The sequence below is a fragment of the Nannobrachium achirus genome, assembly GCF_963921795.1.
Source record: "Nannobrachium achirus genome assembly, chromosome: 4".
In the NCBI taxonomy this organism is placed as follows: Eukaryota; Metazoa; Chordata; class Actinopteri; order Myctophiformes; family Myctophidae; genus Nannobrachium; species Nannobrachium achirus.
In genome coordinates, this window is record NC_137813.1 from 49,276,207 (window position 1) to 49,293,103 (window position 16,897).

At 46.0% G+C, this 16,897-nt stretch overlaps 1 protein-coding gene and 1 pseudogene across 2 annotated transcripts; one reads left to right on the plus strand and one right to left on the minus strand.

Annotated features, from left to right (window-relative positions):
• Positions 1–489: 489 nt before the first annotated feature.
• LOC308282965 (solute carrier family 45 member 4-like) lies at positions 490–2,613 on the minus strand (the record flags this gene model as incomplete). The annotated part of the gene is made up of 1 exon (XM_080723353.1): positions 490–2,613. One exon carries the CDS (start codon positions 2,611–2,613, stop codon positions 490–492), a length of 2,124 nt encoding a protein of 707 aa, XP_080579479.1.
• A 126-nt stretch (positions 2,614–2,739) lies between these two features.
• Positions 2,740–16,550, plus strand: LOC308282966 (solute carrier family 45 member 4-like; annotated as a pseudogene). Its single transcript has 8 exons — positions 2,740–2,749; positions 4,275–5,312; positions 5,639–6,241; positions 7,654–7,694; positions 13,131–13,218; positions 13,665–13,798; positions 14,407–14,528; positions 16,352–16,550. The product of its transcript is annotated as a solute carrier family 45 member 4-like (transcript).
• Positions 16,551–16,897: the final 347 nt, after the last annotated feature.

Sequence of the window (16,897 nt, forward strand, 5' to 3'; positions counted from 1 at the left end):
GGGACGTGCTGGCCATTGGGAAAAGCGGGACAACTCCCAAACGTTTGGTTCATTCTCGGCCGGTCCAGGCCGGGCCATTAGGAAAAAATGAAACTGTTTGCACAAAAGTAAAAATGAAACTGTTTGCACAAAAGTAGTGAAAACAGCAGATCTACAAGCACACAACGCCTCGCACCGAGGCGTTGTGTGCTTGTAGATCGGCTGTTTTCACTAGTTTAAATCATTTTTTAATTGATAAATACAAAACAAACGGTTTTGGAAATACAAGGTTTCCACCCGACAACAACGAAATATAGGCCTATAATTCATGTAATTGGCCCACTGCCTTGTCACTTGTCATGATCTGAAATGGCAAATCTTTGAGTAGCAGCAGCAGCGCTATAGAGAGAGATCTCTCTACAGCGCGCAATGAGGGCCTCTCCAACTCTTTTTCCCGGGCTGAATTAGGGGCCCAGCAGCACGTCCCTGGGTTGACTTATAGCCTGGCTTCTAGCCTGCGTGGTTTGGGTACATAACTAGGAAACTAGCAGCAAGAAACGCCAGGAAGGATCCACCAGAAGCCACCATGGGGATCACGCGCACACTCCCCACTGCCTCTACCACAGCACCCAGGGCCAAAGCTACCAGGATCTGGCTGATATTGGCCTGGCAGCATAAGATGGCACAGTCAATGCCATAGCCTCTCCTGGTGCTTTCAGGGCTGTGCCGAACGTACTCTTCGATTTGATGGTATTCACTGAGTAAAGTATAAGGACAGTAGGAGATGATCACGTCCACGAGACCCATGCTACTGATCGTCACCATGGCAATGTAGACGTTGGGGAAGATCGCCATGACGGCAGTTCCTACGGAGAATCCCAAGGTTCCCACGATGTAGATGACCTTGATGCTCAGGTCAAACTTATCCAGACACTTCTGAAGGAGGACAGAACAGGTGATGACAGTGGCAGCATGGATCGCGAGTCCCCAACAGCCCATCTGCACACCCTTGTTGTAGTTCTGGAGCTCAATGGAATTAGTTGGTGCCGTGGGGTCTCCATGGTAGATAACCTGTCCCATGAAGTCAGTATAAAACACATCCAGGGCTATAATAGAGAACCACGTGAGGAGGTGACACACACATAACCTCCACAGTTGGCTTGGCATCTTCAGCATTGAGATCCAGAGTAGTCGTACAGTGGTGCACCCCTCTGGCGCCCCCTCCGGGCCTGGTCCCTCAGATAACGGACCCATCTTCTCAGCACGCTGTTGGGAGTCATGTGGGTCGTTACGGTTGCGGGAGGGGATTGGCCGAGGAACTTCAGGCCCTGGCCTTCGCAGATGTGCCACCTGCGATCCCATTCGTCCAGAGTGTGGGAGGAGGAAGGTTGTCGTGTGTGGTTGTGTTGAGATTGACGTTGGCGTGCTGAAGGGGAGGTCACCTTGCTTAGCAGAGCCGTGGCCTCTCACTGGGTGGGAATGACCAGCCATAGACACAGCCTCTTTGACTCCAGTGACAGCCTTACCCTGCTCCAGCAGGGCAATGATCTCAAGTGAGACAAAGTGGTCCTCCATCTGGCCATCCATCGGGTCTTTCACTGTGGGCCGCAATTCTACCATCGCACCAGTTGGGGGGGAAGTGTCATAAGCAGGAGGCGGTTGAACAAGGGAAGGAGGAGGAGGAGAGGAGGCCTCCTCCATCTTGTACTGTGACGCTGTGGGAAAGTAATGCGCCCCGGAGCGATTATGTGAGTCCAGGTCAAGATCAGGATCTATTTGGATGGCTGTGTTTGGTATGGCCACGGTCAAGTCACTGTTACTCATAACACACTCCATGTCAAGTAAGTCCATCTCCAGCACAAGATCAACAGGGTTGTCTTCAAAGGCAAAGTTGTTCTCTCCAATCGGGTCAAGGACATTGGACTTTAAAGAGGATTGGTTTCTGGAGTCCCCATCTGCTGTGGCCTTGGCTCGGTGGGAGGGTTTGAGAGGTTGCTCTGGAATACTGAGCATGTGCAGTATAACAGAGATGATGAAGATAATGGCTGTGAAGAGGAAAAGGACCTGTTCCTGGGACTTAAATGCACACCCCAAAGCTGTGTCAGTCCAGTCTAGACCAGCCAAGATATAGCCCACCGCACCACCTATGCCACCAGCAAAGGAGTGGATATTTAGAGCCATATCTTTCTCTTCCCCAAGATCGGCAACATCTAGAAGGTAAGCTGTAATTGGTCCATCAGATGCGTCGGCACAGAAGTCCAGTACCACAGTGCCAATCACAGTAAGGACAATGCCGATTGGCTGGCTACCGGGGGTGTCGCCAATAGACAGACCTATCAACGAGCCATTTAGGAACAGTGCTACTCCCAGGAGCACGCCCACACACAGGGCCAGTATGAAGGGTCTTCTTCTTCCTAATCGTAGAATACAGCGGTCACTGGCTGAGCCAATCACAGGACCTAAAATCAGACCCAATACGGGACTGAGGAACCAGGTTAAACTATAGTACTGCTCTGGAAGGCCTATTCGCAGCAGCAGTGGTGTTACAAGAGCGGTCTCCATGGCATAGCAGAACTCGCAGCCCAACTTCACTGCCCCGTGCATCAGCCAGCGATGCAGCGGTATTCGCTGCATCGCTGGATGCGTGTGTCATTTCTTCGGCCCTTTACTCTCCTGGAGGCTAAGGGCCTCCTTGTCCACTGTCTCCTGCTCTTCTTCCATAATTATGTCCATAGATACCATTCTAATCTGGGTGTCACAATGGGTATAAGTAAGCTCAATCGTTCAGTGTGCAGACTTTATTCTCCTTTATGCTACTATTTATCACGCACATTATGCGTAAAAGTCTGCTTTTACGCATCATCAATTATGACATCAGTTTTCCCCAAATATGGAGTTCCACAGGCCTGGCAGAAATACTAATCATTTTGAACAAGGCAGAGTCTAATAACAGCGTGGTTTCCCTGTGGGTTCCTGATACATCATGTCGATTAGGTCATACTAGAAGAAGGGCAGCCGAGCGTCTAGTTGGGGACCAGACTACTCGGGAACAATGTAAATAGGGAATGAATGCCCCGCCCTTTAATGTAAAACTCCATTATACCTGTTGTCATAGGACCCGTTTTTACCATCTGTTTGCCTGTGTCCATTTATGCCCATATCTGGAGATATCTGTCTGTCTGCGTCCATTTTATGCCCATATATGGAGATCTCTGTATCTGCCTGTCGGGCGACCGAGCGTCTAGTCGGGAACTGGCCTACTCGGGAACAATGTAAATAGGGAATGAATGCCCCACCCTTTAATGCAAACCCCATTATAACTGTTGTCATAGGACCCGTTTGACCATCTGTTTGCCTGTGTCCATTTATGCCCATATATGGAGATATCTATCTGTTTGTCTGCGTCCATTCTTTGCCCATATATCGAGATATCTGTATCGGAAAACCCTGATGTCAGACATCAGCTCTGCATACGGAGAGTCCGAACCTTTCGTTCTGGATCCGGAGAATCGCGTATCGGGTCGGACGATGCCGGGCACTGCACTCCCCGCTGCAGCGTGGAACGCGCATGCCGAAGTCTGTGTTGACTCAAGTGGCGTACGTGATTTCAGGGCCTTTTGTGCCAGGTCCGGAAAACCCTGATGTCAGACTACAGCTCCGCATACTTGACCTAGAGTGCAAAGTAAAAGTGCGGAAGAATTGTCTATTTGCATAGGAGTGATGTCAGAATGAGTCAGCAGAAGTGATGTCACCATGAGTCAGCGCTTGTGCCGGTTTCCAGAACAGCCTGATATCCGCATATGGAGATTCCGAAACCTTTCACGCCAGTTCCGGAAAGCCGCATATCGGGTCGGGTCGAAGCCGGGCACTGCACTCTGCGCTGCGGTGGGGAATGCGCAAGCCGAATCTGAAGCCGGTGGGACGAACGGTTCTCAACAGAGACTTCTCACATTTATTGTAAGAAGATTAATGTCACCAGGCCTGCTGAACTTCATATTTGGGGAAGAATGGTGTCGTATTTGATGACGTGTAAAAGCGGACGTCACATCACACACAGCGAGGGGCAAGGCTTTAGAGTTCTTTGGTCCAATACGGAACAGTGTCCTTTTCAACTGCAATATCTGTCCATTACTGGACATACCGTGGCACGTCTTATTCATAGGACTTTGCGTGATAAATAGTATCATACCCATTTATCCATTGATACAACCAAAGAATGTTATCCATGAGAGAGCAGCAGGCAGTGGACAAGAGGGTCCCTCGCTAGGTATTCGCTCCTCATCCTCCTCTCCAAGATGATGAGGAGCAACTACCGCTAGAGGATGAGGAGCAACTACCGCGGATACCGTTGCATCGCTGGCTGATGCATGGAGCAGTGATGTTTGGCCGTGAGTTCTGCTATGCCATGGAAAGAGCTCTTGTAACACCACTGCTGCTTCAAATAGGCCTTCCAGAGCAGTACTATAGTTTAACCTGGTTCCTCAGTCCCGTATTGGGTCTGATTTTCGGTCCTGTGATTGGCTCAGCCAGTGACCACTGCACTCTACGATTAGGCAGGAGAAGGCCCTTCATACTGGCCCTGTGTGTGGGCGTGCTCCTGGGAGTAGCACTGTTTCTAAATGGCTCATTGATAGGTCTGTCTATTGGCGACACCCCCGGTAGCCAGCCAATCGGCATTGTCCTTACTGTGCTGGGCGTGGTGGTATTGGACTTCTGTGCCGATGCAACTGAGGGACCAATTAACTCTTATACCTTCTAGATGTTGCCGATACTGAGGAGCACGATATGGCTCTAAATATCCACTCCTTTGCTACTGGGATAGGTGGCACTGCGGGCTATATCTTGGCTGGTCTAGACTGGACTGACACGGCTTTGGGTCGTGCATTTAAGTCCAAGGAACAGGTCCTTTTCCTCTTCACTGCCACCATCTTCATCATCTCTGTTATACTGCACATGCTCAGTATTCCAGAGCGACCTTTCAAACGCTACCACCAGGCGGAGGCCACAGCAGATGCTCATGAAGACAATCCTGTCGATCTTGTGTTGGAGATGGACCTCCTTGATGTGGAGTGTGTTATGAGTAACAATGACTTGGCCTTAACCATACCAGACACAGCCATTCATTTAGATTCTGATCTTGACTCACCTCATTTCCCCCTCGAGGCGCATTATTTACCCGCAGAGTCACAGTACGAGATGGAAAAGGCTTTCTCATCAACCAATTACGCCTCCTCTACTCCTCCTCCTCCTACTTGTGGCACTTCCTCCCCTACTGCTGAGATGGTAGAATTGCAGCCCACAATCCCGCTGGAGTCTCAGATGAAAGATGAATGGCAAGATGGACGATCACTTTGACTCACTCACTGTTGCTCTGCTGGAGCAGGGTAAGGCTGTCAAAGGAATGAAAGAGGCTGTGTTTATTTCTGGTCTTTCCCACTCAGTAAGAGGCCACAGCTCTGCTGAGCAAGGGAACCTCCCATTCCGCACATCAACCTCGTCCCCATCACACCCACGCACGGACAACCAAATACATTCCTTCCTCCCCCCACACTCTGGACGAATGGTATCACGGGTCTACCATCTGCGAAAGCCAGTGTCTGGCACTCATCAGGCAGTCCCCTCCTCACGCATCCTTAATGACTCATCTTATGTCAAACAGCATGCGAAGAAGAGGGCTGAGGGCTCAGACCTGGAGGGGGGAGTCAGGGGACCAGAGGGGGCCAGAGGGGGCCAGCACTGTACGATTGCTCTGGCTCTCGATGCTGAAGATGCCAAGCCAACTGTGGAGGTGTGTGTCATCTCATCACAAATTTCTGTATGCTAGCAAAGGGTTTGTTTTATACTGACTTTATGGGACAGGTTATCTACCACGGAGACCCCATGGCACCCATTCATTCCATTGAGCTCCAGAACTACAACAAGGGCGTGCAGATGGGCTGTTGGGGACTCGCGGTCTATTCTGCTACTGCTGCTGTATTCTCTGGCCTTCTTCAGAAGTATTTAGATCATTTTGACCTGAGCATCAAATTCATCTACATCCTGGGAACCCTGGGATTCTCCATAGTAACTGCTGTCATGGCGATCTTCCCCAACGTCTACATTGCCATGGTGATGATCAGTAGCATGGGTCTCATGGACGTGATCATCACTTACTGTCCTTATATTTTGCTGGGTCAATACCATGAAATCGAAGAGTATGTTCAGCACAGCCCTGAAAACACCAGGAGAGGCTACGGTATTGACTTTGCCATCTTACGAGCTTGTAGATCTGCTATTTTTGAAACATTTTGAAAATGTGTGCAAGAAACCTATGTTTCCAGGTCAGTGGTGCTCAAACTTTTTCGTGTCAAGGACCCCCAAGATGTTATGTATTTGGCCACCGACCCCCATCTCAAAATATTTAGTTCCAGGAACCCCCCAGAAGCAAAATTTGAGTTACAAATGTTTGCTTAAAACATACATATATTCAAAGATTTGCACGCATTTTCACGACTTTTCAAAAATAGCAGATCTACAAGCTCGCAGTGCAGCACTCGGTGCCGCGCTGTGAGCTTTGAAAAATTGTGAAAATGTGTGCAAGAAACCTATGTTTCCATGTCAGTGGTGCCCAAATCTTTTCATGTCAAGGACCCCCAAGATGATATGTATTTGGCCACGGACCCCCATCTCAAAATATTTAGTACCAGGGACCCCCAGAAGCAAAATTTGAGTTACAAATGTTCGCTTAAAAAATATATATTCAAAGATTTGCACACATTTTCACGACTTTAAAAAAATAGCATATCTACAAGCTCACAGCGCTGTGAGCTTGTATATCTGCTATTTTTCAATAGCTAAAGTTACTAGGGCCTCTCCACCTTGGGCCCTTGTAACTCAGTCCCATTTCCCCACCCCCCTTGTGACGCCCCTGCCCCCAATTACTCAGGTGTAAGCAGTTGGCTGATAAATAACCTGTGTGCTCATTCTCATGTTCCTGCTTCAGCCTGTTTGTGTGTCCACTAGCTTGTCTGAGCAAGGTTTCTCCCTCCAAGGTTTCTCCCTCCTGTCTGTATCAGTGTCGATGACGAGCTGCAAATAAGTTGTCTTTGGCCAGCAAAACCTCACCAGTAAGCCAAGGCTTGTCCATCCCTGGCATTGTGGTTACATGACGATTAATTGTCACTCAAATAATTGCGATTAACGATTTAATTGTGTTTTTGTTAACAATTACATTTCTGTTTGGCTTGTAGGCTTTGAAGTTGCGCATGGCAAATATGACAAATAACCTAAATATACAAAGAAATGAAGGACATATTTGACAACTTTACACTTTAAAAATAACATTGATAGTGGAAATAGTCGATCTACGTTGCATCGCAACACGTTGTGAGCTTGTAGATCTGCTATTTCCACAATTTTTAAATGTTTGAACATGTATAAACATTTTTCAACATGTAAACGATTATGACAATTATCACAAAATAATTGCGATTATGTCAAATAATTGTGATTATGTCAAATAATTGCGATTAGACGATTATGTAATACTGTAATTGTGACAACCCTAATTGTGGAATGCATCAGGTGCACTTCAGTGCGGGATACTTGCTTCTGCTAGCATCACTAGCACTTGTGACCTTTTAAACCTCACCGACATGTCATCTGCTTGTGACTGCAACCTGTTCCTGTTCGCAGATGACTCGGCTCTCCTTGTCTCGGGCAGGGGCAAAGTGCAGGTAGAAAAGGCCCTCAGCTGTGAACTAAATAATATCACAGCCTGTTTCCTAGTTATGTACCCAGATAGCTAGGCCAGACGCTCAGTGCACAGAGAGCAATCCAATCGCTAGAGGAAATGTTGTTACTGCACATTTTTGTTGACACGTTTATAACATCACTTTTAATGTTTCTGGAGCCCCCCAAAAGTCTATTAGAGACACATTGCATTTCAATGGTGAGTTTTTCGAATTTCAAATCAATCGTTTATTTGTATTTTTTATAAGATAATAATCTTCAGAAAAGGGGGAGGCGGGGCCGAGCAAAACCCCTAGACCAGATCTCACCACCCTACTGAGGAGGCCCCACGCCCCTGCCCCCTGGGCTTAATATCGATAGCATCAGTGATCTCCATATATGGGCATGAAAGGGACAAGGATTGACACAGAGATCTCCATATATGGCCATTAATGTATTAGTGAATAAAATGTCTCCATTGACTTGAATAGGGAAAACCACACTTGCAATTTCCAATTGCATCTCTCTAGTTTATCACATCTTTCTGTTTTTCATCGGTGCATGATATGAAAACACAATAAGCATGACTGGTGTACCATGTAGTCTGCTGAATGAAGTCAAATTAAAGAGGGCTATGCTTGAGAATGGGTTGATCTGTTATTGAATGCACAAGAGAATTGCATAACAAAACTCTGAGCATAACATATGTGTCTGAACACAGCTGAGGGCTAGTCATTGAAATCTTTTTCATTTTCATTTTTTCATTTCATTTGAAAGCTGGGAATCATAGCTACAAAATGATATATTGGTTGTGAAGATTGACCCAACCGTTTTGTTGATATGGCTTATAGAGTTATGCCATGCAGAAATACTAGATCTGAGAAATTCAGCCTTTTAGATGAAATGTAACCTGCAAAATGTGAGGTTTCTCTTCACATTAATTTAAAAAAGTCTTATTTACATGCAGAGTTAAGCTCTGGCGTTTAAGTGAAATGTAGCCTGATATTTATGAAATGCTTTTGTGGCTTTATCACATTTTAGAAAAAAAAAAAGTAATTTCAGGGCTGGTCTAAAGCTGTGCTTTCCGAAATGACTGCCCCTCTGCTATGCTGGGTCACATATGAAGCTGTTGATGTGGGATCTAACAGTTTATTCCAAATAGAATAGAAAAAGGCATACAAATACAATAAGGGGGACACTAACAACTAGAAAGGATGCAATTGGAAATTGCAAGTGTGGTTGCCTATTTATTGCCTGGATAGCCAGAACGTCACCAGTCCCCCATAGAACTCAAAGGGTGCATCCCCCCATTCCGACACTAACCCAAACCTTAACCTCTATGGAAGTCCCGCCACTCAGACAATTAGAAGTCAATGTTGGAATGGCAGCATGTCAGAATGGAGGACGGCCCCCTAACTCTATAGCTGTAACAATACACGGAAGACTCTAGGACGTGCACTCATTCTGTCCCTCTGACTATGGAGTCCACGCATGGTATCGCGATGCCCCAATAAATGCCTTAAAAACAAGGCTCCAAACGGCCCAAAATAAACTAATTAGGATCCTGCTTAACCTTCCTTCTCGGGCTCACCTTACCGCACCTTATCACTTTTTAAGCGTGGGGTGGCTCATGGTAGCTCAGCGTCTACAGCATCTCGCAATGGGCCTGGTGTACAAGATTCACTACACCACTAAGATACACATGTACCTGACAAAATACTTCCAAAACGTCAAGGATGTCCACAATTCTCCTGCTATACCACTAACATGTGGAACGCCCTACTGAAAACATTTCCGCTTAACGTCCATTGTATAGCGTTTATAGCCCACAAAACACACCGGTTGTTTGTTACACACGGAGTGACACGGACCATGTGTAAAATCCTCCCGTTTTCACCTCCCGGAGTCAAGCCATCCGTGGCTAACCCTTCCTCATCACTCAGTGTTGCGTGCCAAACGTGTCCGATCTACAAGCTCACAGCAGCACGCATCCGCGTCTCCGCGCCGCGCTGTGAGCTTGCAGATCGGCCACCTTCCAGAGGACGCTGAAACTTGCAAGATGAGCACTCTGTCAACCATGCGACCGTCGCTAATTCGAATGACACCCGCAAATGGAAACGGGCTAAATTCGCTTTGTCTTAATACGCCTGTCTGATAATTCGCTTCCCTAATTCGAATACGTTTATGGAAACATGGCTACTGACATCTTACAGCTGCGTTTCCATGGGCAGCTATAGGCCTATTCCACTCATTCAGAATAAAAGTGCTCATGTAAACACCTCAGAATGGAATAGAATATATTCCATTCCTTTCCATGAATTGGCGAGGTGGTATATTTGAATCAGAATATACTTTTATTCAGGTTCCATGTAAGTAGTTGGGTATGAGTCTCTGTTAGGAATGAGTTAATTCTCAGTTAATTCTGAATGAATAAACATTGTGCAGAGAGAGGGAGGTCAGATGGCCAAGACATGACGCGGGTGAGGTTGCTTGTCGCCCTTAGGCGTCTTTACTGGTAGTACCGTAATAGTAGTACCGTAATAGTAGTAGTAGTAATATTAGTAGTTTATTGCAAAAATGCTTTTTGATTTTAATTGGGGTCATTTTTGACACCACTCATGGAAGAGGTAGGTATTGGTAGGTCATGCATCCAATGGTTAAGATGACCCAGGCAGGATGTGTAAATTACATCACAGACTGTGGTGGTGAAAGATGAGGTCATTATCAGCATCATTAAACCGGTAGGATGTGTAAGTGACATCACAGAATGTGTGCTGTGGTCATTTTCAGCATCATTAAACAGGTAGGATGTGTAAATGACATCACAGACTGTGTGCTGTGGTCATTTTCAGCATCATTGAACCGGTAGGATGTGTAAGTGACACCACAGACTGTGTGCTGTGGTCATTTTCAGCATCATTAAACAGGTAGGATGTGTAAATGACATCACAGACTGTGGTGGTGAAAGATGAGGTCATGAGGTCAGACACTCGCACAAAACTAACAGCAGATCTACAAGCACAAAACGCCTCGATGTGCGAACATTTGTAACTCAAAATATTTTCTTCAAGTGGTCCCTGGAAAAGAATATTTTCAGACGGGAGGTCTGCAATCAAATACATATCATTTTATTTATACATTTATTTTGTTTCTAAATTTTTTAGGTATACGTTGGAAGTCAGTCTGTCACATCCGGCTGAAACATTTGCCAAATATGGCGTAATCCACAGACATGTCATGTCATATAGATGACTAATGCTATAAACTGGACACACTTGGGGGGTCTCCTGGGGGTTTCCCTGCTCCTTTCCGCTTGCTTTTTTCGTCCGTTTTTCGCCCGGAGTCGCCGCGGACCACCGCCGCGGACCACCGCCGCGGACCACCGGAGCGGCGCCGCAAACCACCGCGACAGATACGATTACGTAGAGGGGTAAAACGTCATTTTCTGAGCAGGATTTGGGGATTAAGAGGTTAAGAATCCTTCACCGTCGTAAACACTGTAGCTGAGGGTGGCTATTTCCTGAAGAGACGCAGCACACGCTGTGGATTGGCCGGTAGTGTGTGTATGATCTGCGATGTGATTGGCCAACGTATACACAACGTATACAGGTGAACCTTTCTAGTGTTCTTCAGCCATGGCTGCCAGTTCCCCTCTGATGCTGTGTGGGAGTTCCTTCTGCTCCACACCGTACTGAAGAACTGCTAGCTTGCAGAGTGTCTGCAGTGTTGGATTTAAATCTAAGATCAACAGATCATCAAGATTAAGTTCATGTCTGTATCCTCCAGAGAAGATGATACAATCTCCCACCATGCAACAGCACAACCTCTCCCTGGGATAAGAGATACATGGGTGTTTCCCCTCAACCTCCTTCCAGGAAAAGGTCTCTGGGTTGAGCTTCCACAGACCATGGGTCATGTTCCTAATAAATCCCAAAAGTATATACAGCTCTCCATTGTAAGCAAAGGCTGAATGATTCCAGTATAATTCTGGAACAGGCTGTGCAGAAGATGTGTCCAGCCACCTGTTGGTCTCTGTGTCAAACACTCTGATGTTTGCTCCTTCCCCGAATACAAACATCTTTGTTCCAATGATGGTGGCAGAGTGTGTGGCAGAGTGTGAAAAAGAGCCGCTGGTGTCAATTAAAGACCAGACCATTGTGGTGGTGTCCAACTTGTAGATGTCATTAAGGCTAATGTGGTGGTTCCATCCTCCATAGATATACATGACCTTCCTCAAGACACAGGCTGAGTGGCCTCGCCTTGCCTCTGGTACGGTTCCAGAAATCTCCGGCTTGAACCATCTGTGGGCGTCGACATCAAAGGCATAGAGAAGGTTGCAGACAGAATGACCTCCCCAGATGTAGACGATGTGATCTATAAGCACAGCTGTGTGGCCCCAGCGCCAGGAGGGAACCTCAACAGGACGTTTTCCTCTTCCAGTCGTCACTGGGGGCAACTTCGTCCAGCACAAAGACACTGTGTTGAAGATGTTCACTTCAATCTGATCACTCATAATGTCATAATGTCTCCATCCAAAGTGGTAAACCTTGTGTTCTACTGCAACAGCAGCAGTATGGGAGACTTTTTGTCCCCTTCTTCGATGTAATGTCCAGTGAAACATTTCACACACCAAGCACCACCGTCAAACAGTGTCATAAACTAATTATTACGAGTCGGTTAGTGGAAACACACTGTTTCACTTCATTTTAAAGGACAGCGGACCAAACTCTGACATCACGCTGTTGTCACCATGACTCAGCCATAACCATATAAGGAGCTCCCAATGCAGCTACTGCCAAATATGGAGTGTTGTGTCTAAGCTCAATCAGAGTCGTCTAATCAGAGAGTCCTGCCACTGCGGGGTCAGAAACAGCGCTGGTCACGTGGTTCATTGTCACTTTACACCTCATAGACTTCAATGCATTCTGTAAACTTCCGGTTCGCCGTTTGTCACTATACGCCAATAGATGTGTGCGTAGAAGACCTGGCCCCATGAAGTGAACGTGAGTGACACAACTCTCCGTGTTGTCATGGCAGTAGCAAACAAATCAGTCAGCTCCATATATGGCCACAAAAGGGACACATATGGGCTGGACCGATGGCATCAGCTATCTCCATATATGGGCACAAAAGGGACAAGGATGGACAGATACAGAGATATCCATATATGGGCATTAAAGGGAGGAGGATGGACAGATATGAGATCTCCATTGATACCATTAGTTAGTCCGGTTGACCCTGGAGGGCAATATACTTGGGCCGTATGTCAAATCGCCTGGCTTCATCTTGAATCAATTCCTTGCTTTTTGCTGAGAGATTCGTTATCGTTTAATTTATATACATTTATTTGTGAAAAAAATCAATATGCTAAAAAACAAAGTTGTCCTTTAACTGCACTGGGCGACTGATTCTCCTAATAAAAAGGTGTCTCTCTATCCAAGGGCTTCCTGGGTCCCAAGGACAAGAAACCAGCGTCTGGTGGAGAGGACAAGACCATGAGCACCGTGCGGGAGATCTCTGAGGACTCTGGCAGAACGGCCAAAGTCACAGCGACGGCGCCCGCTAGGGCTGTCACGATATGACATTTTACATGACGATTAATTGTCACTCAAATAATTGCCGATTAACGATTTAATTGTGTTTTTGTCGTTGATAATTACATTTCTGTTTGGCTTTTAGGCTTTGAAGTTGTACATGGTAGATATGACACATAACCTAAATATACAAAGAAATTACTGACATATTTGACAACTTACTACTTAAAAAATAACTTTGATAGTGGAAATAGCCGATCTACAAGCTCACAACGCTTTGTAGATCTGCTATTTCCACTATTTTTGACTTTTTTTTAAATATATGAACATTTTTCAACATGGAAACGATTATGACGATTATGAAGAATAATCGCGATTATGTCAAAAAATCACGATTAAACGATTATGTAATAATTGTGACAGCCCTAACGCCCGCCGCAGCTGCCTCCGCCACGCATGACCAGTCCTCCGCGACCAATCACAAGACGGCGCCGCTAGCGACCACAGGGACGTCCCGCTACCAGACCACCAGCGGATCCGTCCTGTTCAGCAGCAACCTGCGGGACGACACCAAGGTAGGACTGCATCCAACCACTAGTTTCATAATTGATCGGTCAATTATTTAACCAGGGGTCTTCAATGTTTTCAGGCCAAGGACCCCTCAGTTGAGAGAGAGATGAAGCAGGGACCCCCACAACCTGCTCATAGATTCCATATAGTTTCATTGTTTGGCAGCAGAATCATCAGTGTATTTTGGATTCATGTCAATTTGTGTTTTCAGATATTTAACCACTTGAACCATCAACACTTAATAAACTTGACCTTCCACTCTGTACTTAGTCTGCTCTTTTTCCCCTCTTCACCAAACCTCTTTGCCGAAAATAGACGATCACTTGTAGATCTGCTATTTTTGGCTAAAGTTCTCAGGATATGGACACTAGGGTTCAAGTGCAAACATATAAAAAAGGGGAAAAAAACGTTTCTATCACAGAAAGATTTGGAGGACCCCCTGTAGTAACTCTGAGGACCCCCTAGATTGACATTTCTATGCAATTTGAGATACTGATGTTGATGTATTGATGTATCACCTTGCTTATTGTAAGTCGCTCTGGATCAAGAGCGTCTGCTAAATGCCTGAATTGTAAATTGATTAATGGATTAATCATTGCATTCCTCCACCCAGGTGATGCTGGGTCAGATCTCGGCCAACAGCCAGAAGCACCGTCTAGAGCGAGAGGAGGCGGGAGGGGAGCGGGGGAAGCGGGGGGAGCGGGGGGACCCCCGGGAGGACCTGGACAGCGACTTGCATACATTTTCACGATTTTTCAAAAATAGCAGATCTACAAGCTCGCAGCGCGGCACTCGGTGCCGCGCTGTGAGCTTGTATATCTGCTATTTTTCTAAGGTTAAAGCATACAATAATGGTTAAAGTGGTTAAAATCTAATGCGACTCGGGCGCGTTCCAGGTATTTGAGAGTTAAAATAGCATCGTTTTGATTGATTGGTTGAATATTTTATTATACAAAAATGTAGTACAGTACAAGTAGTCAAACACCCTGCCTAAGAGGAACGCCCCAAAAATGCCCTTGTGGTCTTGTTGGAGGTCCTTGGTATTCAAATCATCGACATACAAAATAGCAACAAAATAGCATTGCAAGTATAAAACACCATATGTACAGAGTAAGGGGGAAAAAGTGGGGGTAGGGGAGGGGTGCTCACTTCTCGCCTGTCTATGGGAGAAGTATAGTATAGTACCTTTATTGGAAGGATGAAAGTGATAACTACCTCCTTCTCTGGCCTCCTGAAAGGTGAGTTTTCAGGGCAGTTTTGAAGGATGCCAGCGAGCTACATGTTATAAGGGAGGTAGTCAAGGAATTCCACACCTGGGTGGCAGTGTTGTAGAAGGAGAATTTACCCATATTTGTCTTATGGGTTTGTGTTATCAGATCATTGTGTGCGCTCCTTCTGGTGTTGTGGCTGTGGGTGTCGCTAACTTTGTGGAAATGTTTGGTCAGATATGCGGGGATTGAGGGCAGAGTTGTTATGAACCAGCTAAAGGGGATCCAAATAAACTCTATAAACTCTTATTCACTGCAGAGGTGATGGAGGAGAAATCAAGAGTATAAACAAGGGTAGAAGCAAATTACATAAACGATGTTGATTTCAGTATAAAAATCAACATGCAAGCGACATTTCACATACAGTAAAAGACAAATCCACTGTCCAGAACAAGAATTATTGGCTTATAATAAGTAGCAGTGTAGCGGCTGGAAAATGATCTCTTACAGTAGCTGCTGCTTTCTGATCCCCAGATATCACATTAAATGTCATAACCGGCTCTCTGAATGCTAACATGACACAGAATAATACATGTTGATCAATGAAACATAGAATTAACATGTAAATACTTTACACGCACACGCACGCACGCACACACACACACACACACACACACACACACACACACACACACACACACACACACACACACACACACACACACACACACACACACACACACACACCTTATGTTTAGTGGAGTTCTAGTTAAATGTAATGACAGCGACATGGCAAGGTTTTGCCCTTGTTTACAGGGCACAATAAGTGGCATGACTCTAGCCCTATGGTTGGCAGAAGTAGTGTGAGGGTGTGGGGCACGTCAGGCACGTGCACACATAAGACCCTGCCCTTTTACCCGTCTGTAAAAAGTGCCCTCTCCAGACCATGAATACAGTTTTTACTATGGTGAAAGAAATGCAAATGCCCCCTCTTTCCATGCCATACCTGAAGGCAACATTCAAGAGAATTGCCTTTACCAAACTCTCTGGAACTTGAGTGCAGCATCTTATGTTGAAATAATTGCCCTCTCTGTGTAGAAATCCATGCCGTTATGCCACATCTGCAGTGTTGACTTTATCGTGCTTAGTTCAGTGTGTTATCAAGCACCGAAAATGGCAGACCTCCAAGCTCACAACGCGTAACGCTATTTTCGATATTTTCACCAAAAGGCCACTTTAAAAACGTCAGCCCCTGCCTCTCTAACATTCTCTGCACATCCCTAGGGGGACATGGTGTCAGATCATTGCCACACTCACTCACTCCTCTCCTCTGTCTGTGGTTCTAAATAGATGGGGAACAGCCTGGGATAACCGGAGACCGGCGGAGGGACCGCGCGTGGAACGATCAAAAGACAACAACAACAACGCCCATTTCTCCCTACGTGCCAACGAACAGACTAACTGTTACCTCTCTGCTCTGCGGCCCACTGAACCAGCGCTTACTGGAGTTTCACACAAAGCACCTACACTTGATAAAGACACAGACTAAAATACAAAATGCTGCACAACTTTTTCAACACATTTGAACGTCATGGAGAGAGTGGAGTGCACTCACTGTGTGCCAAGCCCTGGTACAGTACTATACTATACTGTTAGAGAAAACACAACACAGTAATATTATTATTATGTCAACCGAGAGAAGAGGATTAACCTCACGTCACCAGTTTTTCCTGGGGAAAACCTGGTATTCGTTTTTATAACGGGCGGTTTGATCCGGTCTAGGAGGAAACCACAAGCAGAAGAAGCGGAGTCGCTTTGTTTTGGTTCCCTCCGTTTGTTTCCCCAATCCCTATTAAAATGCTCGAGTAGCCTAGTGTAGTCTTGCCAGTCGCTACG